Genomic DNA, 24,222 nt, shown 5'->3' on the forward strand with positions numbered 1-24,222 from the left:
AATTTAGAAGAAGAAAATGAGGTCACAGTGTTCGGTATAGACATATGTACAATGTTCTGAGTTACCATATAATATACAATACACAATACTATGCAGTGTACTAATGTACAGTACTATCTAGTGCAAAGCAGAACGTGTCACTCTTTGTAGTCTGCTTTGGTCTTGTGCAGTGCTATTCCCAAACCAGGAGGTGATGTTGCCGGTCAAGATGCTCTCTATTGTACATGAGTAGAAGTTCTTAAGGATCTTCTGGCTGACTTGGAACTTCCTTAGGCGCCTGAGGAAGTAGAGGCGTTGTCGTGCCTTCTTCACAACACTGTTAATGTGTGTGGTCCATGTCAAGTCCTCGGATATGTAGGCTCCGAGGTACTTAAAGCTGTTGACTCTCTCAACCGGTGCCCCGTCGATGCTGAGGGGGCTGTAGTCCTTGACCCCCGACCTCCTGAAGTCCACAATCATCTCCTTTGTTTTGCTGACGTTCAGGGAGAGGCTGTTTTCCTGGCACCATCCCGCCAGGACCTTGACCTCTTCCAGGTAGGCCCTCTCGTCGTTGGCAGAGATCAGGCCCACCACCACTGTGTCGTCAGCAAATTTGACGATTGTATTGCTACTCCGCTGAGCCACACAGTCGTGTGTGTACAGGGAGTAGAGGAGGGGACTCAGAACACAGCCCTGGGGGGCCCCTATGTTGAGGGTGATGGATGAGGAGGTGCAGTTGCCTGCTCTCACCACCTGGGGTCTGCCAGTCAGGAAGTCCAAGACCCACTGGCAGAGGTCATAGCCCAAGCCCAGGTCCCTGAGCTTGGCTATGAGTATGGAGGGGACTATGGTATTGAATGCCGAGCTGTAGTCGATGAATAGCATTCTCACATAGTTCCCCTGCCTCTTGTCCAGGTGTGATGCTGCTGTGTGCAGCACATGGGATATGGCGTCCTCCGTGGACCTGTTGGGGCGGTATGCAAATTGCAGGGGGTCCATGTTGATGGGGAGGGAGGAGCAGATGTAGCCCTTTACTAGCTTCTCAAAGCACTTCATGGCTATGGAGGTGAGAGCTACAGGGCGGTAGTCGTTGAGGCAAGCAGGCTTGGATTTTTTGGGTACAGGGATAATAGTGGACTTCTTCAGGCAGGTGGGGATGACAGCCTGTTCTAAGGACAGGTTAAATATGTCAGTGAATACTGGGGCCAGTTGGTCGGCACAGACTTTTAGGACGCGGCCGGGGATGCCGTCTGGACCTGCTGCCTTCCTGATATTCACTTTTTTAAAGGTCCGCCTCACCTCATGCTCTGTTACCCTGAACACTGCGCCTCCATCAGCAGCCGACCCCCCCCCCCCCATTGCCGAGGCTTGTGAGCTGGTGTTGTTATTACCAGCATCAAACCTCGCATAGAAGGTATTGAGGTCATTTGCTAAGGAGATGTCACTGTTCAGTTTGAGGGAGGCGCCTTTGTAGTCTGTCATCGTTTTGAGCCCCTGCCACATAGCTCTAGAGTCAGCTTGTTCAAACTGGAGTTCAATTTTATCCCTGTAGCGTCGTTTGGCCTCTGACACTGTCCTCCTTACGTTGTATCGCGCCACCTTGTGGTCATTCATGTTGCCTGCCTCTAGGCCGTCGTTGTATGCTTTGGTGCGCTCTCTCAGAGCTTCACGGACGGATTTGTCTACCCAGGGTTTTTGATTTGGGTAAACTTTCATTTTGGTAGTGGGGATTGTTTCTTTCACCCTGACAATAATAACAATGACAATAATACAAGTATTTGTTATTGCATTTATTTAAGTATCTAAAGTAAAAGTATGCATTGCATTCTACTGTACATGACGTTTGTGTATCCCAGTGCTTGGGAGCATTCAAGCCTCAATCCATTGACCTCTATAGGTTATGTTAAAGGTGTGTGGTCCAGTTATGCTGCTCTGATTATGTCCTCTGTGAAAGTATTTATAATCTTCATGCATTTTAACCATGTTTTCTATGCAAAATCATTTTCTTCAAAGTAACTAGTAACTGATGGGTTCAGATAAATGTAGTGGAGTAAAAAAGTACAATATTTCCTTTGAAATGTATGCCTCTTTTCCATTGCATAGTACCTACTCGACTACTCTACTCTACTCGCTTTAGGTACCTGGTACTTCGTACGTTTTCCACTGCAGGTAGTACTCCGTTTGTCTCTGTGTGGGGAGGCGGGGCCACTGGCGTACAGCATGAGAGCTCCGTGAGCATAGCTATGTCCGTGAGGGCTTGGAGCAAGCCAGAGTAAACACAGTTTTCAATCAATCAATAACAACGTTAACCAGACTCTCGTTGTGTCTATTCTGCCAACGTTACCTCTTGTGTCTTTTCTAATAGCGTTAACGTTACCTCTCGTGTCTATTCTACTAACGTTAACGTTACCTCTTGTGTCTATTCTAGCATTAGGTAATAACCGGTTTAAAATGGATGATGATGATTACCTCACGTTGTGTCTATTCTACTAGCATTAACGTTACTAGTATAAACAATCAATAGTGAGTTATATTGATCTCGGCACGCTATGTACGCTAGCCGCAATGCTAGCTATTATAATGGTAAACGCAATCACATCAGCATGTAAGCTAACAAATCAGCGATTTTTTTTTGAGACTAAACGCTCCGCTCGGTGGTAAATTGTGTTGATGTTGGTTTTGTTTCATCAATAAATGAGGCAGAATACACAGTGAATGTATCCTTTTTTGTTTATTGCACTTGTTCTTGCTGCAAACAAATAATGAATCCTACGCGAGGCATTAAAGATGGCGGGTTTCTGTTTTTGTGAAGACGCTCCAACGTGTGCCGCTTCTTTCTTCTGACCAATCAGTGGTCTGCAGTGTTTCATGTCACTTTTTTGGTATCACTTCTACTCGCTTGGAACCTCGAGAAAGCGGGTACTAAAAAAGTACCTGTTACCAGGTACCATCCAAACCAAATTTTGGCAATGGAAAACCGAAAAGAGTAGAGTCGAGTAGTTACCATGCAGTGGAAAAGGGGCAGTAGTGGAGTAAAAGTATAAAGTTCCCTAAAACGATAATACTCCCATAAAGGACAAGTAGCTTGAAATTGTACTTAAGTACAGTACTTGAGTAAAAATACTTAGTTACTTTCCACCACTGCACAATAGTACCTACAAGCTTTAGAAGTTTGAGGAAAGCAGACGTATGACTAGAGTAGACAATGCAGTGGCCTGGGTTGGTTGCAGTGAAGAAAGATAATAATAATAACTTTCTGTATAGCACCTTTCATACAAGAATTGCAGCTCAAAGTGCTTCACAGCAGAAAAAATACAGGCACAAAATGAGCACATAAAGTGCAAACATATAAAATCAGTTTTTCACATTATGATCTACTGTAGCATCCCAATAGGTCACCTTGTTTATGGTTTGATTCTATGGCATAAAATGACATATAAAACATATAAAACGAGCATAAAAAAGATATTCACAGTTTTTCATATTAGGATCTAACATCCCAATAGGCTATCTCTAAGATGAGATAAGATGAGACATTCCGGCACGGCTGGGTGGCATAGCGGAGATTGCGCTCGTCACCAGTGCAAGAGACTGGTCTCGAATCCGGGTGTCAGCATTGCCTCCGGCTTGGGCCAGCCGTCATACTAACTCAATTGGCAGAGTTAGAGGGTGGAAGTTGATGGGTGGGGATTGGACGTTGTGGACAGCGACTCCTACAGGTCTGTTGGGGGACGCCTGCACAGCAGAGACAGGAAGTAGCGGGGATAGTGTGAGCCTCCCATGCGTTACACCTCGCCACAGAGTCCTCGCTGGCAGGTGAAAATATGTGACAGGCTGCCTCCTCGTGTACCGGAGGGGACACGTGATGCAAGGCTTCTATCCTCCCTACAACCGACCAGTGGGGGGCATAGTCGAGCAACGTTCAAGACAGGGGAGGGGAGAATTGGATACACAAAATTGGGATGGACGAAAAATTGAAAATAAGGAGAAAAAAGTTAAAAAAGAAAAAAATATGAGACATTCCTTTATTGATCCTGGGAGTCATAGCAGCATGGGGGGAGGGGGAGGGCAGGTATGGGCAGGGTAATAGTAGAAAGACATAAATATAGGCAATACAATTTTGATCTGAAGATAGAAATATGAGAAGAAATAAACAATGTAAACAATATAATGAACTCTGAATATAGAAATATGACAAAAATAAACCGTAAACAAAGGTGCAGATGAAGGTCTGTATGCCCCATCGGTTGTATTATTACAATAGATATAGGCAATAAATCATTTGATTCTGAATATATACTATGGTAAGAGTAAACAGTATACACAAGGTAGCATGATATACGTCACATGTTGTAGTCCGTGCATGTTTTGGTGGTTAAGAGACAGACACACTTAGTGGTCAGACATTCCTAATTTAAATTTGAAATTGAAATGTATTTGTTGATGGGATAAACGAAGCAGTGAAGCCAGACCAGCACTCTCAGGTTCAAAATTGAATGGCAGCCTGAAACAAACATGTTTCGGAATTACATATTCCTTCTTCAGTGTTATAGCTTGGCATTTCAGCACCCAGTGTCGTATCTTGAGAGCGCGGTCTAACTTGACATTTGATGGGATAAACCCCTTGAGATGATCCATCTCGTTTTCGAGGGGGTCCTAAACGCAGAGTAAGAAGAAAATACAATATATAATGCAAAACAAGACAACGTACAATACAACACAACACCTGTGAATACTGACGGGAGCTCTCCCAAGCACAACCCACCCAGACCAACACCCACTGATTCCTCCCAAGAGGAGAACAAACTACAATCCTTAAAGGAACACGCCAACTTTTTGGGAAATTAGCTTATTTGCCATCGACCCTGGAGTTAGACGAGCAGATACATACCATTTTCTTCTCTGTGCGTGCATTAGGCTAGCTTAGCGTCATTCACTGGAAGTAGGTGTGCCAGTGTAGCCTAGTTCCCAACAGTCACGTAATACAACTCCAAAACATTCCTGTAAACATGTTGTGACCTGTGTATTTACCACATGGAGAAATAATAATAAATAATTAGACAGTTTTAGAGTATTTCGTGACTGTTTGGAACTAGGCTACACTGGCACACCTACTTCCAGTGAAAAAAAGAAAGCAGCTTGTCTGGAGATGAGTAAACGGAGATAGTAATCGTTGTCGAGTTGTCCAGCTGCTTGCAGCAATAGAACCTTTTCTTGCCTCCTCACTGCGACGTGGCCTCTTGTCTCAACTAGACCGGGGGTTGGAACATCCAAGATCGTCAAGATCGTATGTCATGGTTGACTTGAGGCCTGCTCTCTGGCTCCCCCTACAGGTGCCTCTGAGGCTGATAGAAGGTGTGGAGAGCCGGGACATGTTCCAGCTGCACATCATCTGCAAGGACTTCAAAGTTGTCAGGTGAGGAAAGGACCATGCTGCCCAGCTGATGGGCATTAATCATTATACAGTCATTACTGATGGAACGTGTGCAAGCATGTAGTTATATGTGGACATGTATACTTAAGTGTGTGTGTTTCTGACTAAATCTGTGATGCATTTTTTGACTAAAGACCAATTGGGGGGGGGGGGGGGGGGGGGGAGGCCTGTCCCCAATTTTGGAAATGGCAGGTCTTTGGGTCAGTGGTTAAGGTTACGTTAGGTTTCGTTTGTATGGTTTAAAGGAACACGCCAACTTTTTGGGAAATTAGCTTATTAGCAAATGTTGCCATCTACCCTGGAGTTAGCCAAGCAGATACAAACCCGTTTTTCAAAAAACAACAGGGCTTTTGAGGTGATTAAATCACTGCACCCAGGCAGCAGTGGTCGGCCAAACATTTTTCAGAGTATATTATATCTGCTTAGAAAATGAATATATAAAAATAAAATCCACAGTGTATTTTGTGACTGTTGGGAACTAGGCTACACTGGCACACCTACTGCCAGTGAATGACGCTAAGCTACTCTAACGGTGCGGCTGTTCCCTAAGCTAATGCATGCACAGAGAAGAAAATTATATGGATCTGCTTGTCTAACTCCAGGGTAGATGGCAAATAAGCTAATTTCCCAAAAAGTTGGCGTGTTCCTTTTAAGGTTAGGATTAGGGGCTTGGGAATTGATTAAATGAAACCAATGCAATGTCCCCAAAAGTGGCCTAACTAAACCTGAAATGCCCGGCCACTGCGGCCAGCCATTATTTTTCCTTTCCATATTAAGGATCCAAATGGAAGCCAATAAGTTGTGCCTTTTTATTTTATTATTTATTTATTTATTTGAGCTTTTTAAGTGGAACAAACGCATACAGCTCACTTTCCTCACACAAAGCTGTCTGGCCTCGTCAAAGCTGCAGAGGGGGGAAGGGCTGTGAGAACATTATCTACAGTAAATCAAGTTTTACTTGCACCACAGTCGGGGCTAGATGGGGTGGTCTGGGGCCAAAGTGGTGTGACTTTGGTTTCAAAATGTCTCTGGCTTCTGACGTGGTTCTCCTCGCTTGGAGACGGCAGCTGTACCCAGACCGGCTGACTGAGCAGCACATACAATCTTCTCGCTGGACCCCTCTGTTCACGTTCCGTCCTGCTGTGTTTGCTCGGTGTCCTTCCACAGATGCCACTTTGCCACCTTCAAGCTGTGCCAGGAGTGGGCGAAGCGTCTGAGCCGGGCCACGGCGCCTCCCTCGCGGCTCGAGGACCTGTTCGCCCTGGCCTACCACGCCTGGTGTCTGGGGGGCAGCGCCGACGACGAGGACCAGCACCTCCACCTCTGTCGACCAGGTGCTCATACTGTCTCTCCTCTCTCCACTCCAGGTGTAGAACCTCGTTAGTCACACTGTCTCCGCTCTCCTCTCCAGGTGCAGAACCTCGTTAGTCATACTGTCTCTCCTCTCTCCGCTCCAGGTGTAGAACCTCGTTAGTCACACTGTCTCCGCTCTCCTCTCCAGGTGTAGAACCTCGTTAGTCATACTGTCTCTCCTCTCTCCGCTCCAGGTGTAGAACCTTGTTAGTCACACTGTCTCTCCTCTCCAGGTGTAGAACCTCGTTAGTCACACTGTCTCTCCTCTCTCCTCTCCAGGTGTAGAACCTCGTTAGTCACACTGTCTCTCCTCTCTCCTCTCCAGGTGTAGAACCTCGTTAGTCACACTGTCTCTCCTCTCTCCTCTCCAGGTGTAGAACCTCGTTAGTCACACTGTCTCTCCTCTCTCCGCTCCAGGTGTAGAACCTCGTTAGTCACACTGTCTCTCCTCTCTCCGCTCCAGGTGTAGAACCTCGTTAGTCACACTGTCTCTCCTCTCTCCGCTCCAGGTGTAGAACCTCGTTAGTCACACTGTCTCCGCTCTCCTCTCCAGGTGCAGAACCTCGTTAGTCACACTGTCTCTCCTCTCCAGGTGCAGAACCTCGTTAGTCACACTGTCTCTCCTCTCCAGGTGTAGAACCTCGTTAGTCACACTGTCTCTCCTCTCTCCGCTCCAGGTGTAGAACCTCGTTAGTCACACTGTCTCCGCTCTCCTCTCCAGGTGCAGAACCTCGTTAGTCACACTGTCTCTCCTCTCCAGGTGCAGAACCTCGTTAGTCACACTGTCTGTCCTCTCCGCTCCAGGTGTAGAACCTCGTTAGTCACACTGTCTCTCCTCTCTCCTCTCCAGGTGCAGAACCTTGTTAGTCACACTGTCTCTCCTCTCTCCTCTCCAGGTGCAGAACCTCGTTAGTCACACTGTCTCTCCTCTCTCCTCTCCAGTTGCAGAACCTCATTAGTCACACTGTCTCCTCTCTCCTCTCCAGCTGCAGAACCTCGTTAGTCACACCCTCTCTCCTCTCCAGGTGTAGAACCTCGTTAGTCACACTGTCTCCTCTCTCCTCTCCAGGTGCAGAACCTCGTTAGTCACACTGTCTCTCCTCTCCAGCTGCAGAACCTCGTTAGTCACACTGTCTCTCCTCTCCAGGTGTAGAACCTCGTTAGTCACACTGTCTCTCCTCTCTCCGCTCCAGGTGCAGAACCTCGTTAGTCACACTGTCTCTCCTCTCTCCGCTCCAGGTGTAGAACCTCGATAGTCACACTGTCTCTCCTCTCTCCTCTCCAGGTGCAGAACCTCGTTAGTCACACTGTCTCTCCTCTCTCCTCTCCAGGTGTAGAACCTCGTTAGTCACACTGTCTCTCCTCTCTCATCTCCAGGTGCAGAACCTCGTTAGTCACACTGTCTCTCCTCTCTCCTCTCCAGGTGTAGAACCTCGTTAGTCACACTGTCTCTCCTCTCCAGGTGTAGAACCTCGTTAGTCACACTGTCTCTCCTCTCCAGGTGTAGAACCTCGTTAGTCACACTGTCTCTCCTCTCTCCGCTCCAGGTGTAGAACCTCGTTAGTCACACTGTCTCTCCTCTCTCCTCTCCAGGTGTAGAACCTCGTTAGTCACACTGTCTCTCCGCTCCAGGTGCAGAACCTCGTTAGTCACACTGTCTCTCCTCTCTCCTCTCCAGGTGCAGAACCTCGTTAGTCACACTGTCTCTCCTCTCTCCTCTCCAGGTGTAGAACCTCGTTAGTCACACTGTCTCTCCTCTCCAGGTGCAGAACCTCGTTAGTCACACTGTCTCTCCTCTCCAGGTGCAGAACCTCGTTAGTCACACTGTCTCTCCTCTCCAGGTGCAGAACCTCGTTAGTCACACTGTCTCTCCTCTCCAGGTGTAGAACCTCGTTAGTCACACTGTCTCTCCTCTCTCCTCTCCAGGTGCAGAACCTCGTTAGTCACACTGTCTCTCCTCTCTCCTCTCCAGGTGCAGAACCTCGTTAGTCACACTGTCTCTCCTCTCCAGGTGTAGAACCTCGATAGTCACACTGTCTCTCCTCTCTCCTCTCCAGGTGCAGAACCTCGTTAGTCACACTGTCTCTCCTCTCTCCTCTCCAGGTGTAGAACCTCGTTAGTCACACTGTCTCTCCTCTCTCCTCTCCAGGTGCAGAACCTCGTTAGTCACACTGTCTCTCCTCTCTCCTCTCCAGGTGTAGAACCTCGTTAGTCACACTGTCTCTCCTCTCCAGGTGTAGAACCTCGTTAGTCACACTGTCTCTCCTCTCCAGGTGTAGAACCTCGTTAGTCACACTGTCTCTCCTCTCTCCGCTCCAGGTGTAGAACCTCGTTAGTCACACTGTCTCTCCTCTCTCCTCTCCAGGTGTAGAACCTCGTTAGTCACACTGTCTCTCCGCTCCAGGTGCAGAACCTCGTTAGTCACACTGTCTCTCCTCTCTCCTCTCCAGGTGCAGAACCTCGTTAGTCACACTGTCTCTCCTCTCTCCTCTCCAGGTGTAGAACCTCGTTAGTCACACTGTCTCTCCTCTCCAGGTGCAGAACCTCGTTAGTCACACTGTCTCTCCTCTCCAGGTGCAGAACTTCGTTAGTCACACTGTCTCTCCTCTCCAGGTGCAGAACCTCGTTAGTCACACTGTCTCTCCTCTCCAGGTGTAGAACCTCGTTAGTCACACTGTCTCTCCTCTCTCCTCTCCAGGTGCAGAACCTCGTTAGTCACACTGTCTCTCCTCTCTCCTCTCCAGGTGCAGAACCTCGTTAGTCACACTGTCTCTCCTCTCCAGGTGCAGAACCTTGTTAGTCACACTCTGTTTCTCCTCTCTCCTCTCCGCTCCAGGTGCAGAACCTCGTTAGTCACACTGTCTCTCTCCAGGTGCAGAACCTCGTTAGTCACACTGTCTCTCCTCTCCAGGTGCAGAACCTCGTTAGTCACACTGTCTCTCCTCTCCAGGTGCAGAACCTCGTTAGTCACACTGTCTCTCCTCTCCAGGTGCAGAACCTCGTTAGTCACACTGTCTCTCTCCAGGTGCAGAACCTTGTTAGTCACACTGTCTCTCCTCTCTCCTCTCCAGGTGTAGAACCTCGTTAGTCATACTGTCTCTCCTCTCTCCTCTCCAGGTGCAGAACCTCGTTAGTCACACTGTCTGTCCTCTCCAGGTGCAGAACCTCGTTAGTCACACTGTCTCTCCTCTCTCCTCTCCAGGTGCAGAACCTCGTTAGTCACACTGTCTGTCCTCTCTCCTCTCCAGGTGCAGAACCTCGTTAGTCACACTGTCTCTCCTCTCTCCTCCAGGTGATCATGTCCATCAGAGGCTGGAGGTGGAGGTCAGGAGGATGAGCTTCGACACACAGAACGCCTGGAGGGTGTCGGACATCAACTGCAACTATAAGTATGTTACACACAGACACATGCACACACACGCGCGCTTATGTATGTATGTATGTATGTATGCTTTGGTTGTATTTTGGTTGTTTCTTTTAGATGTATGTTTGATCACTGTTTATGAAAACAGAAAAGAGAAAGTGTCTTATAAGCCCATATGGGCTGGGTTTATGCATTTGAAGCATGACACTTAAATAAAGGAATAAATCATATCAAAGGTAGAGCAGTCTGATAATCGGAAGGTTCCACGTTCAATTCCGGCTCCTCCCGGCAGTGTGGCAAAGTGTCCTTGAGCAAGACACTTAACCCCCTAACTGTTCCCGATAAGCAGGTTGGCACCTTGCACGGTTGCCCCCGCCGTCGGTGTGTGAGTGAACGGGTGAATGTGAGGTACAACGATCCGTGAGCGCAGCGATAATGTGCACAAAATACCAAATTCACTGTAAAACTTTTTGTGAAGAGGTTAAAGGTCAAAAGGAAAGGATGGTAGATGTGGGAAAAGAGAGAGGGGAAGACACGTTGACAAAAGATCATCGGGACTCGAACCCACGACACGGAGAGCACCCTAACCCACTGAGCCACAAGGATTGCCACAAGCCCATTTTAATTGGGTGTGTGTGGAGTGCATGTGTCCACAGCCCTGTATCACGTCCTCGTCTGTCTCCTACAGCAGTCTGTGTGTCAGACCTGGTGTGTCCTTCCTATGTTGTCTGGGTGAATAAATGACGAGGTGAACAAGGGCAGTCTGCTGCTCTGAAGGCCTTGGAGAGAGAGGGGGGAGAGGGAGGGAGGGGGAGGGAGAGGGGGAGAGAGAGAGGGGGGGAGAGGGAGAGGGAGGGAGGGGAGAGAGGGAGAAGGGGAGAGAGAAAGAAAAACAACTAGCAGGAGCCCCATGAGGCCCACAATGTGTGCGTCTGTCCGACCTGAAGTGTTGCCGTGGATATGGTCCCCTGAGAGGCTGTGTCTCCACTGCAGCCCTGTGTGTGTGAAGTTAACAGCTTGATATAATCATCTGAAGATGGCCTTTACTTATATACTGGCTGGATGATGCCTGCTGTGTTACTGTTGTCCCTTGTGTGTGTACACAGACGTGGTTTGCCTGGTCTGGTGACATTTTGTGTTTTCCAAAAGGTTTTGATTTTTTATATTTTTTTGGACAAATATTGATCATGGAATTTGTCATGAATATTTGTAAGCATGTTATGGAATTCATTTAGCAAAAAATGTTTTATATACCGTATATTTTTAAAGCTTTTTGGGGCCGCCCTGTGTCGGCTGCAGTATAGCAGCATTGTACGGAAATGTCTAGCTGTCTGTGTTGGTTGTAATCTGTGATGAATTTCCGAGGGACCCAAATATTACCTCATCCATAAAGTCATCCATGGAGACGGTGATAACGTAAAGTTCAGAGAATTTGTGACAAAAAACGTTGAAACTCTGAACCGGCAGGGGAGGTTAACCCTTTACTATCGCACTACCGACGGTTAGTGTGATAGTAAAGGGTTAACCTTCTGTAGTGTGGCGGTGAAAGGGTTAACCTGCTGTTGTGCGGCAGTGAAAGGGTTAACCATCTCCCCTGAACCTCCGCTCGACAGGCTTTGTTCCAGCTACCCCCAGAAGCTACTGGTCCCAGCATGGATCACCGACAAGGAACTGGAGAGCGTGGCTTCTTTCCGGTCCATGAAGAGAATCCCTGTGGTGGTCTACAGGTGTGGTACACACACACGCACACACACACGCACACACGCACACACACACGCACACGCACACGCACACACGCACACACACACACACACACACACACACACAGAGAGATATGAGGGTTCTTTTTTTTGGGGGGGGGGGGGGGGGGTGAATGAATAGTGATGCAATCATTATATCTTCAATGTTGAATATACATTTTTGATTTCCTTTATGCTTTCTGTTTTTTCTTTTATTATTTTAATTGTATTACTAATTACATTCTGTATTAGTATTCTGTTATATTATTTGTGTGTGAAGAGGACCCCGGAAAGACTAGCGGTCATTCATTTGACCGCTAATGGGGTCAAATGAAACAAACACACACATGTCCCTAAAGAGAAATTATTCAGATTCGATTAGATTGTACTTTATTATCATTATATTTGCATACAACGAGATTTGGGACTCAAACTTAACTCATTGAACGCCACTCACGAATAAAGTCGGGTTAACTCGCCGACGCTTGAGCGACAAACCCGAGAAAAGTCGGGTTTTCTATCGTTATTTCTTTTATTCAATATTCCCATTCATAATCCATTGAGTCTGAGATCGCAAACGTCCAATACCGCCGCCTTGCGGCCGGTATTGCACATCCTTTGAAACTCTCTGGATTGGGCTGTGTGTCGATCTAAAAAGTCCGGGCCGGGTTTTCCTTGTCGGGCAGGACAAGCGTTTATAACACATGGATTGAGGAGAATCAAGCATTCCCAGTTCATGTTCTTTGGTGGATAACGTTGGCAACATGATCGACATCAATACTTGGAATGGCGATCAGATAATTGGAATATTCTTTTTGGAGTGCATCCTAGTCAAGGTAAGGGCTATATGGTATCAATCTTGCGCTGATCCAAGAATCCCTTCACCGCGATCCGAACGTATGTGTGTGTGTAACGTATTCCGTTGGTGACGATCAAACCATAGAAAAACGACCCCCCCCCCCCCCCCCCCCTTTCATGCATTCATGATGAAACATAATACCGATAATATAGCGTTGATTTCAAATTGATTGTTGATACAGGCGAGAAAACGCCACGTTTCTAGTGAAATGCACTAAACGCTGCATAGCGTCTTCTGGGATTAGACAGGATTACTCTAAAACTATACTCATATTCACCATGGTATAAAACGGGAATGTATGGATGAAAAAACTATTTCTTTTTCACAAATTGAACGATAGATACTCAATGTCAAATGGGCAATAGTATTATATCCATAGCTATGATATTTAATATAGTTTGAGCCCTGCAAACACTGCCATGTATTCCTATTCTTTAAAGCGGTGGCCTTCTTACCACACGGTAAACAGCTACCTCTGGCGCTGATTGAGTTAAGGTGCAGTAATAAAAGAGAAACATAAAATACTATACAGAAACATAAAATACTATACAAGAAACATAAAATACTATACAGAAACATAAAATACTATACAATAAAACAATGTTACAATACAATATACAAAATAACAATATACAAAATAACAATTACAGTGTCAGACGGTAGTGGGTGGGTATTCATTGACCCATAGTCATAGGATTTTCTCTGCATATCTGTAAAAATGGAACAACTAGTAATAGAAGTTAACAACTGTAAATGCTTGAACTGGGCCCATATTCACAAAGTGAGTATGAGTGCTGATCTGCGGTCAGTGACCAGGAACACTTCATAATAACCTATTCAAACGAACTGACCGAGGCTGACTCTAGATCAGTACTTCTACTTTGAGAGACTTTGTGTGTCTCTATGCTGATGACTGTGTCTTGTGTTTTTCCAGACACCAGAGGAACGGTGCCGTGATCGCCCGCTGCAGTCAGCCTGAGATCAGCTGGTGGGGTTGGAGGAACACGGAGGACGAGTACCTGGTGACGTCCATCGCCAAGGCCTGTCTGATGGACCCCGGGACACGGGGCCGAACCCGCAAGGAAGGCCCTGACTCCTCGGACAATGGCTTCGGTAAAAGCAGTAGTTAATTAACACTTTGAGTGCCACGCCGGGTTTTCCTTTTTACCCCCTTGATGCCACGGTCCACTTCAATGTTAACGTTAATATCGCCTAATCTATGTTTTAAATTATGGCTATGTGTCTAATCTGCCCGTCGCTTATCAAAGACTATTCTCAGTGCTGTCAAGGCAGATTGGTTTTTTATCGCTTCATTTCCGTTTCAGAGCATTTTGAAAAGCACCCGTTTTGAAATAAAAAACAGTTCATTCTAGACCATTCTGTGATAATCGTCTTTTACTGGAATATTCCAGAACGTCGATATTCGTCGGCCTATTTATGAATCGTTTTCAAATAAACGCTAGATGATCAATATTATACGTGCACGCAAGCACATTCGCGCCGCGCACGGATAATCGGCGTGTTAATTTCCTCTTGGACTTTTCCAGTGAAACCGAAAGAGCCCATTTCACAAAACAGCCTATATCTTCATCAAAATTAGTCTGATTATCCTAACACTGATAACATAGATTCCTTACCTGACATCAGATGGTATCCAACTGGTATATTCCAATTCCTGATCACCATTCGAAAAAATCGATAAGTGTATAGATCCAACGTGATACAGTAGTACACATGATTCCGCGGGTCTCAGAGGCTCCAGAATGAACTGTGGTAACCCCGGCTGGATCAGTGGACTGGAAAATGTGGAGTACCGGATTTTTTTCCCCATCCATTTTCATTGAGTCCATTCCAAAATCCCTTATGTCATCTGGGAGACGATAGGGGGTGCTTTTTTCCACATATGATCGCCGGCGGTGCTCGGGTATACTCGGGTAGGCTCGCGTGATGCAATATGATTTCAGATCGCAAAAAATAAATAAAAATAAAAATCAGAGAAATCTCGTGAGTCGCTTTCAACATAACTATTGGAAACCCGAGATATCTCGGTTAAGTGTTAATATCTCTACCGTTAACCTGTGGCTGGGGTTAGCCGACAAGAATGTATTTGAATTTCTATTTGTGACCGTCATGACATTAGCTTAAAGCTCCACTAATGTAGTTTTGGGAAGGGAAAATAATTACCCCTAGAATATTTAGGCACAAAATGCTTCAAACCTGTTTCTGAGATGACCTTTCAACACGGCGCTTTAACTCCAGAAGATGCTTCTTTGTATTCTCAATGTGGCGGGAGGGTAGGACACAATTTATTCAGTACTAAAGATGATTCATACACTATTTTTACTTTTCAAATGTTACATTTTCTATTCCAAAAACTACAAAGTGCAGCTTTAGTAACCAGAAACTGTGTGGGGAACGATTGAGTGTCCCTTCCCTCTTTCTCTTCCCAGTCATTGTGTGTAAATGACTGTGACATGAAATGCAGATGGGAATACAAAGCCTGCTGGCAGCAGCAGCTACGCTTTCAGATTCAGATTCAGTTTTATTGTTGCATCTGGTCATATTCACGCACAAAAAGAACAACATCCTTGGGTGTCGCCCCCTCGACCTACAGCATGTCAATAACATACACAATAGAATACATACGAAAGAAACACAATAAAAACCAGCATAATAGAGATTTAAGAAAAGAGTGACAGTGCTGAGAGTGGTGATATAAATAGTGCAACAGTAGAATAAAATTTACGTAAAGTACTTAAAAATACTTAAAATACTAAATGCATACAAACACAGGGTAAAATCATAATTGTTAGATATTGTTCATGAGTCTGATGGCTTGATGGTAGAATGAGTCCTTGAGGCTGCTGGACCTGGCTCTGAGGCTGCTGGACCTGGCTCTGAGGCTGCTGGACCTGGCTCTGAGGCTGCTGGACCTGGCTCTGAGGCTGCTGGACCTGGCTCTGAGGCTGCTGGACCTGGCTCTGAGGCTGCTGGACCTGGCTCTGAGGCTGCTGGACCTGGCTCTGAGGCTGCTGGACCTGGCTCTGAGGCTGCTGGACCTGGCTCTGAGGCTGCTGGACCTGGCTCTGAGGCTGCTGGACCTGGCTCTGAGGCTGCTGGACCTGGCTCTGAGGCTGCTGGACCTGGCTCTGAGGCTGCTGGACCTGGCTCTGAGGCTGCTGGACCTGGACCTGGACCTGGCTCTGAGGCTGCTGGACCTGGCTCTGAGGCTGCTGGACCTGGCGCTCTGAGGCTGCTGGACCTGGCTCTGAGGCTGCTGGACCTGGCTCTGAGGCTGCTGGACCTGGCTCTGAGGCTGCTGGACCTGGACCTGGCTCTGAGGCTGCTGGACCCGGCTCTGAGGCTGCTGGACCTGGCTCTGAGGCTGCTGGACCTGGCTCTGAGGCTGCTGGACCTGGCTCTGAGGCTGCTGGACCTGGCTCTGAGGCTGCTGGACCTGGCTCTGAGGCTGCTGGACCTGGACCTGAGGCTGCTGGACCTGGCTCTGAGGCTGCTGGACCTGGCTCTGAGGCTGCTGGACCTGGCTCTGAGGCTGCTGGACCTGGCTCTGAGGCTGCTGGACCTGGCTCTGAGCCTGCTGGACCTGGCTCTGAGGCTGTGCGGTAACGCCTCCCGGAAGGCAGCAGTTGAAACAAGCTGCTGTTCAAGAGTTTCAGTCTGGACCTGCGCACGAGTGACTCGACGGGCGCTCTGATGCGATACGGTGATGGCTCTCTAACTTAAGTGACAGCGACGTCGTGCCTCTTCCGAAAGTGTCGCTCTCACCTTTTGAGACTGACTGACAGCTTCGATAGAAACACAGAGAGTGTAACGTGACGGGACCGCGGCCCAAAGGGCGACATGCCGGGAATGAGCTCCCTGGCTGCGAGCGAGGAGGACAGTGATTGAGAGGAGTGAGAGCGGGGGAAGGACACTACTGGTCCAGTTTGTTTTTGTAATTACCTGTCTCTCCAAGCATGGCTCAGCTGGTGTGCAAGGCGGCTATGAGTGACGGTTCCCAGTAGCAATACTGTGTGGTAGTGTGTCACCACCAGACACGGATATTGATTTTTGCTGGGGGGGGGGGGGGGTAGGGATGGGTACCGAATCCGGTACTTTTAAGGGTATCGACCGAATCACGTCGTACCAATTCACAGATCCGCCGGTGCCACATTTCGGTGATGCAGAATGCTCACACAATCGAAACAAAACTTTTTCAGTTAACATTCTCAAATATATTTATTCTCATTATAAAATAATATTTTTGTGAGGAATATGATTAATATTACTGCTTTTTTCTTTGTCGTTTAGACAAATTATGTGATAAATAACAATATAGATAAATAACTCCTGGAAGAGTGTAGCGCTCTCCTTTTTAAAGGAACACTGCAAGATTGTCAATTTGATCTCTTGTGTGTCAGTTTTGGAGTTGGTTTCTTCTTTACTTGTGATGGAGCTAGCTGCTCCCTCCTGCTTCCAGTCCTTGCACTAAACTAAGCTAGCTGCTCCCTCCTGCTTCCAGTCCTTGCACTAAACTAAGCTAGCTGCTCCCTCCTGCTTCCAGTCCTTGCACTAAACTAAGCTAGCTGCTCCCTCCTGCTTCCAGTCCTTGCACTAAACTAAGCTAGCTGCTCCCTCCTGCTTCCAGTCCTTGCGCTAAGCTAGGCTAGCTGCTCCCTCCTGCTTCCAGTCCTTGCACTAAACTAAGCTAGCTGCTCCCTCCTGCTTCCAGTCCTTGCGCTAAGCTAGCATGCACCTGGACCTCTCTCTGGGGCTACTGGACACAGAGATTAAACTGATACCAATCTTCTCATCTGACTTTGGGGAAGATGGCAAATAAGTGTATCCCAAAAATGTTGGAGTGCTCCTTTAATATCTCTACTTTATTGAGACAGTAGGAAGGCTGAGAGGGAGACATAAGAGCGATGGTCCGGTTGGGATTTAGTCTCACTCTATACGTGATAAAGTGTGTTTGATGAAGGTTTGTGGTCCTTACCGCTACACCTAACTAACACCACCCTATCCTGTCTCCCCCCCCCCCCCCTCTCTCTCTCAGACTCCTCTCTGACGGGGGGTGCCGGCCACGACGACAGCACGGTGCCACAGAAGCTGCTCATCCTGGACGCTCGCTCCTACACGGCTGCCGTGGCCAACCGCGCCAAGGGAGGAGGCTGCGAGTGTGAGGGTCAGTGTCTGGACCACGGGGCCCCGCTAGGGGGGAGGCTGTGAGGGTCAGTGTCTGGACCACGGGGCCCCGCTAGGGGGGAGGCTGTCTGGACCACGGGGCCCCGCTAGGGGGGAGGCTGTCTGGACCACGGGGCCCCGCTAGGGGGGAGGCTGTGAGGGTCAGTGTCTGGACCACGGGGCCCCGCTAGGGGGGAGGCTGTGAGGGTCAGTGTCTGGACCACGGGGCCCCGCTAGAGGGGAGGCTGTGAGGGTCAGTGTCTGGACCACAAGGCCCCGCTAGGGGGGAGGCTGTGAGGGTCAGTGTCTGGACCACAAGGCCCCGCTAGGGGGGAGGCTGTGAGGGTCAGTGTCTGGACCACGGGGCCCCGCTAGGGGGGAGGCTGTGAGGGTCAGTGTCTGGACCACGGGGCCCCGCTAGGGGGGAGGCTGTGAGGGTCAGTGTCTGGACCACGGGGCCCCGCTAGGGGGGAGGCTGTGAGGGTCAGTGTCTGGACCACGGGGCCCCGCTAGGGGGGAGGCTGTGAGGGTCAGTGTCTGGACCACGGGGCCCCGCTAGGGGGGAGGCTGTGAGGGTCAGTGTCTGGACCACGGGGCCCCGCTAGGGGGGAGGCTGTGAGGGTCAGTGTCTGGACCACGGGGCCCCGCTAGGGGGGAGGCTGTGAGGGTCAGTGTCTGGACCACAGGGCCCCGCTAGGGGGGAGGCTGTGAGGGTCAGTGTCTGGACCACGGGGCCCCGCTAGGGGGGAGGCTGTGAGGGGCCCCGCTAGTCAACACCTACCTCAGACTCTTACATTATTACATTATTATTACATTATCCTTTTGGGTGGAGTGTTCCGTAAACGAGCACAACGAGAATAATACAGATCTTAAGCAAATGGCACGACCCCCATGACCTTATGAATGAATGGTTTTATTTCGGTCTTCTTTTACAAAGCAATGTACAGTAGTAGAAAATGTATAAAAGAAAGAAAATGATTGAAAAGGTGTAGGCTGAAGCCGAGGCTTATAATTGCCTACCCTTTTTACAACACATTATTTACAACAAAACAAACAAAAAAAACATAATTCATTACATCATTTTGCAAAAACAAAAGGTTACGAAAGTTTCATATACAAAACGTATACACATTTATTTATTAGTTTTTTATATATATATATATTTGATGGCATGATTTGAATACAGTTATGTTATAATTAGGATAATAATAAGGTTTTATATTTATGTATCACCTTATATTTGAATAATTTCTTAAATGTATGTATCGAACTACACATTTTTACGTCCGTTATTCCATAGTTTTACCCCTTTAACAGATATACATCGACTTTTTATATTTGTCCTTGCCTTTCTCCACCATGACTGGTGTTTCCCGTCTGTGTTGCAGAGTACTACCCCAACTGTGAGGTGATGTTCATGGGCATGGCCAACATCCACGCCATCAGGAACAGCTTCCAGGCCCTCAGAACAGTCTGCAGCCAGATCCCCGATCCAGGGAAGTAAGTTGATGCGTTTGACCTTTCTTTCAAATTAAGGGCATTTTAAAGAATGAGATGGGAGAATGTCGATGCTTCACTGCATAATGTGGTGTTATATTTTATATTTTTAACTTGACCTTCTCTCCCCAGCAACCTCCTGCAAAGCCTCACCTTCCCTCCTCTTTCTACCTTTCTACCCTACCCTCCAATCTCCCCCAATCCCATTCAATCTTGTTTGCTGCAGCTCAAATGCATCCCCTTGCCCCACTTTGCCTTTTATGTCTCGGTCTGTGTTTTGTGTATTTGTATGTTTGTTTTGCTGCCATTTTGGCCAGGTCTTGCTCGAAAAAGAGATCATTGATCTCAAGTGATTACCCGATAAAATAAAGGTTACAAAAAAAAAATATATATATATAGCCTACTGTATATATAGTATAATTATAAGTAAAAAAAAAAATTAAATAATAATAATAAAATAGTCCAGGGCTGTACACTGTGGTCAAGTATAATTATAATACAAGTCAATAACAATACAGTGGGATGGGATACCAGTGTCTTCAGTGTTACTCGGTCACAGTTGACTGCAGTTTGTTTTTGTCTGTGTCTATGCTTCCCCTCCGCGTCCATGCTTTCTACAACAGAGTTCGGCGATTTGCGAATCTGATTGGCCACTTGCCCATTTCCACGTCGAACAGCCTGCAAAGCACCTGGCGTTCTATCGCCATGCTCTAAGACAAACTCTAACCTTAACCAACTTCGAAAGAGCGTCTAAGCTTAACCAGTGTAGACACTTGCAGTCCCACGATTGGGCGTACATGTCACATGACCAGAAATGAATCGCCGAACTCCGTTGTAGAAAGCATACAAGCCTCCCCTCCGTGTGTTATTGTACATGACACTCCTCCTCCTCCTCTGTGACATCATCAGGGGCGTGCACAGACAATTTGGGGGGCAGGGGCTCGAGGGTGGGGGTGGGGGTGCATGGCGAGGTACTTTCAAAATAGATGAAGTCTATTTTTTTTTCGTGGATAGTAGTATACATTTCCGTCTTCATATTTTTCGTGGATAGTAGTATACACAGGGTCCTTGAAGTGCTTAAAGTGCTTGATTTTTTACCAAAAAAAAGTCGAGGCCTGGAATTCCTTGAAAAGAGCCAATTTCTTAAACAAGGTGCTTAAAAGGTCCTTGAAATCAATGATAAAATGGTTCTGAATAAAGAAATAAATGTTTTTAATCTAAAGTGTAACTAATTGTTGGAAATTGGTTTTAAGCCATAAATATTGGATCCAATTTTCTTCAATAAAAAACTGCATTTAAAAGTGAATTGGATCCTTTTAAAATGCCCTGCTTAGAAAAGTACTTGAAAGTCCTTGAATTAAATTTCGAGCCCCTCCTTCGGCCCTATCCGTGCACACCACTGGTGGACATCATGACACATTATCTCACCGAGCTCTTCTGGGTGCGTTCTTCCTGGTGCTCAGTTGGAGGTCAGGGGGCCTCTGCTGGCCTCAGTGTTTCCCCCGGTTACTCAACCCGGCCACAGTCACCAACCAGGCCTACTGTAGTGGTGTCTACAGGACTACGGGGTTCCCTTAATTGGAAAATATATAATTGTTTTGAGGATGTTGTAATTGAGAAATGTGTTTTTTTTATAATTTTCTTTAGCTTTTTTCAACTGGTCACGTGATTAAAAAATCAAGCTCGGCAAGCTGCTAGATCATGCTACATTTCAAAGACTAATAAGCACAAGAACAAAACTCCTACATAAATACCAAGTGCTAACATTATACAATAAATACCAAGTGCTAACATTATACAATAGGCTATTCAGTAAAAGAACGGTACATTTATAGACGCGGCTAAATCACACTGTCTGGGAATAGTCATGATAAACGGGCGTGATCCTGAGTGTAATACATGTGTTGGAACCTTTGTCAGAGCCATCTCGCTGTATGCAGGTATAGCTTCGGGTCATTCCATCAACGGGTTGTGTTCTTTTCTAGACCCGCAATTATTCTAAGTGGTTGCCCTCCGTTGTGTTCAGCTGGCTTTCGGCACTCGAGAGCACCCGTTGGCTGCAGCACCTGTCCGTCATGCTGAAGGCGGCCACCCTGGTGTGCTCGGCGGTGGAGAGGGACAGCCGCCCGGTCCTGGTGCACTGCTCAGACGGATGGGACCGCACGCCCCAGATCGTGGCTCTCGCCAAGATCCTGCTGGACCCGTTCTACAGGACGCTAGAGGTGACCACACGTTTATAGTTTTTTTTTTTTGGGATGATAATTCTTCCCACATAACATAATGAGTGTGGAATTAAAACAAAGCACAAATATAAATTACTTAAAAAAACAAAACCTATAAAAGGATTATATCTCAGAGGTACCGGTATATGGATGAGGAGGCGTTGTGTTGATCGCTTGAGCCCTGGCATCCCTGTCCAGGGGCTAGTGCTCGGCGGGATTACCATTAGTATTATTATTATTTTTTCAATATTTTTTTATTTGCATTTGTTAGTTTTACAAAAAGTTTCAATTAACATAGTTTTTTTCCCCATTTTTTCCCTCCCTCCCCCCTCCTTCGAGACAGGTCTATTAGGACATGTAGATCATAAACATTTGGCCTCTTTATCCGAGGAGAACAATAAGAGGAAAAAAGAAAAACAGTGACAATAATGCAGTTTAAAAAAAATTATCATTAGTATTATTACTGATATTTTCTTTTCATAGTGTGGAAATTTGGGTTGTATGAAAATGAGCTAATATGAGTTGCATAAGATAATAGTGTGAAGGGGGTAGGAATACACAACTTTACACTTCATCCTACTCCTTTTCGAACATTACTGTTTTGCTTGTTAAAAAAAAATCAGTTTATTGCTTTATTGTTTTATTTTTATTTAATTTATGTTCGAAATAAATAAACTCATTAATTAATTCAACTCTGCATTTTGCAGATTTTTACACTTTAACATGAATTATATTCTAAAACTCACGTTCTATTGTGAGGAGGATGTGTAGGCCGTATGGTGAAGGCTGAGAAGTGGCTAGAAAACTATTCTCGTTCCTACCTCCCCGAATTACAAAATGTTCACTCTGGGTGAAAGATATATTGGTGTAGATTTCAGAACAAAAAGTTCTCCATTGACAAAATAGCCCATTTTGCGCAATCATAATTTTAAAGTCGGGACTAGATCTTTCCTCGCAAACGGATATTTGGTCACTGCAGAGTTTTATTTGACGCAATTGGTGCGACGTGTGAGCAGGTCGATCCGGTGTCAACAAAATGTAGTTTTTACAAGACGTCCGTTTTTACAAGACGTCCTCCAAGGTAGGCATGATGTAGTGCGAACGTAGTGCGAACGTTTTGGAGCCTTGTTCAGAAACTTTGGATCAATGCATATTCTCAACAAAATCCACAGACTAACGTTACATCAGAACAGGACGAAAATGGACAGAAAACACCTTCTAAAGTTCGCAAAAAAGGTTTCTAAACAATGTTATATGCATCTCACGTCCGTTCAGAAAGAACCTGTACAAGATTTTACACAGACACGGTGGATATAGATATAGATATAGAAACTGCGTCGAACGGTGGCTTAACCTACCAGTCCAGAATCATACCATTGTGGAGACATACAAACATTGTTTAGAGATCGATTTGTGTCATAAATGTCATGATATATTTGTATATCTGTATGTCATAAATGTCATGATGAATTGAAAAGTACTTAAAAGTCCTAAGTCCTTGAATTTCACTTTGCAATGTCTGTGGGAACCCTGGGTTACACACTTGTTTTATTCTAATGAAGCGTGTGCCTCTGACTCTGGCTGTGTGTCCCGTCGTCTCGTCCACACAGGGTTTCCAGGTGCTGGTGGAGACGGAGTGGCTGGACTACGGCCATAAGTTCGGGGACCGCTGTGGGCACCAGGAGAACGCGGACGACGTGAGCGAGCAGTGTCCCGTGTTCCTGCAGTGGCTGGACTGCGTCCACCAGCTGCTCAAGCAGTTCCCCTGCCTCTTCGAGTTCAACGAGGCCTTCCTGGTAGGACGTCTGCCGGTTGTAACTACGGATGCTCGATATTGGCTTTTTTACCAATATCCGATATACCGATATTGTCCAACTCTTAATTTCCGATACCGATATCAACTGATACCGATATATGCGGGGTCCCCCCCCAAAACGGAATAATTTCAGGTAATTACCATTACATATCTCTTGTCGTGGAATTAACACAACATTATGCATACTTTTCACAATAAATAAAATAAGAATTTGTTCTTACTTGCTTGCCTGGGTAAATAAAGTAAATATAAATGTTAAAAGAAATATATAAAAAATAAATTGAAAACCGATAATTTCCGATATTACATTTTAATGCCAATATCGGCCGATAATATCGGTAGGCTGATAATATCGCACATCCCTAGTTGTAACACAAGTTTTTTTTCATTCATTCATTCATTTTATTTTGTTTCGTACATGGGGGTACAGTTCATCTTTGCACAATATCACCAACATCTTTTTTTATAATTTTTTTTACATGATACACCCATGGCCGAAAAGGAGCAGGATGAAGGATGCTCCCTTCCAAACTTCATATTTATTTTAACATAATGGTCAGATCAAGTGCACCTTACAGCTACATACCATATAATAATAATAATCATTACCATAATTATAATAACTAATAATAATAATAATGATAATATTTACTTCTCTCTCACTCATACCGTATTAGGGATGACTTCCAATAGTCGTGCCAGTCTCCACATATATATATAATTATTTTGTTTATTTTTTAATTTTTAATTTCTTTCTTCTTATTATTATATATAT

General features: G+C 46.2%; 1 protein-coding gene across 1 annotated transcript in view; it reads left to right on the forward strand.

Moving 5' to 3' along the window:
* Positions 1-24,222, forward strand: part of mtmr4 (myotubularin related protein 4) — a 134,769-nt gene that overhangs the window by 92,103 nt on the left and 18,444 nt on the right. Inside the window, exons 6-14 of the mRNA XM_084320340.1 lie at positions 5,313-5,395; positions 6,581-6,747; positions 10,059-10,155; positions 11,744-11,857; positions 13,663-13,841; positions 17,785-17,913; positions 19,301-19,412; positions 21,436-21,631; positions 23,242-23,427. Of these exons, the coding sequence (XP_084176466.1) occupies positions 5,313-5,395; positions 6,581-6,747; positions 10,059-10,155; positions 11,744-11,857; positions 13,663-13,841; positions 17,785-17,913; positions 19,301-19,412; positions 21,436-21,631; positions 23,242-23,427 (1,263 nt within the window). The remainder of the gene's footprint in view (positions 1-5,312; positions 5,396-6,580; positions 6,748-10,058; positions 10,156-11,743; positions 11,858-13,662; positions 13,842-17,784; positions 17,914-19,300; positions 19,413-21,435; positions 21,632-23,241; positions 23,428-24,222) is intronic.

Source organism: Notolepis coatsorum (genome assembly GCF_963971535.1).
Source record: "Notolepis coatsorum genome assembly, chromosome: 8".
NCBI lineage: Eukaryota > Metazoa > Chordata > Actinopteri > Aulopiformes > Paralepididae > Notolepis > Notolepis coatsorum.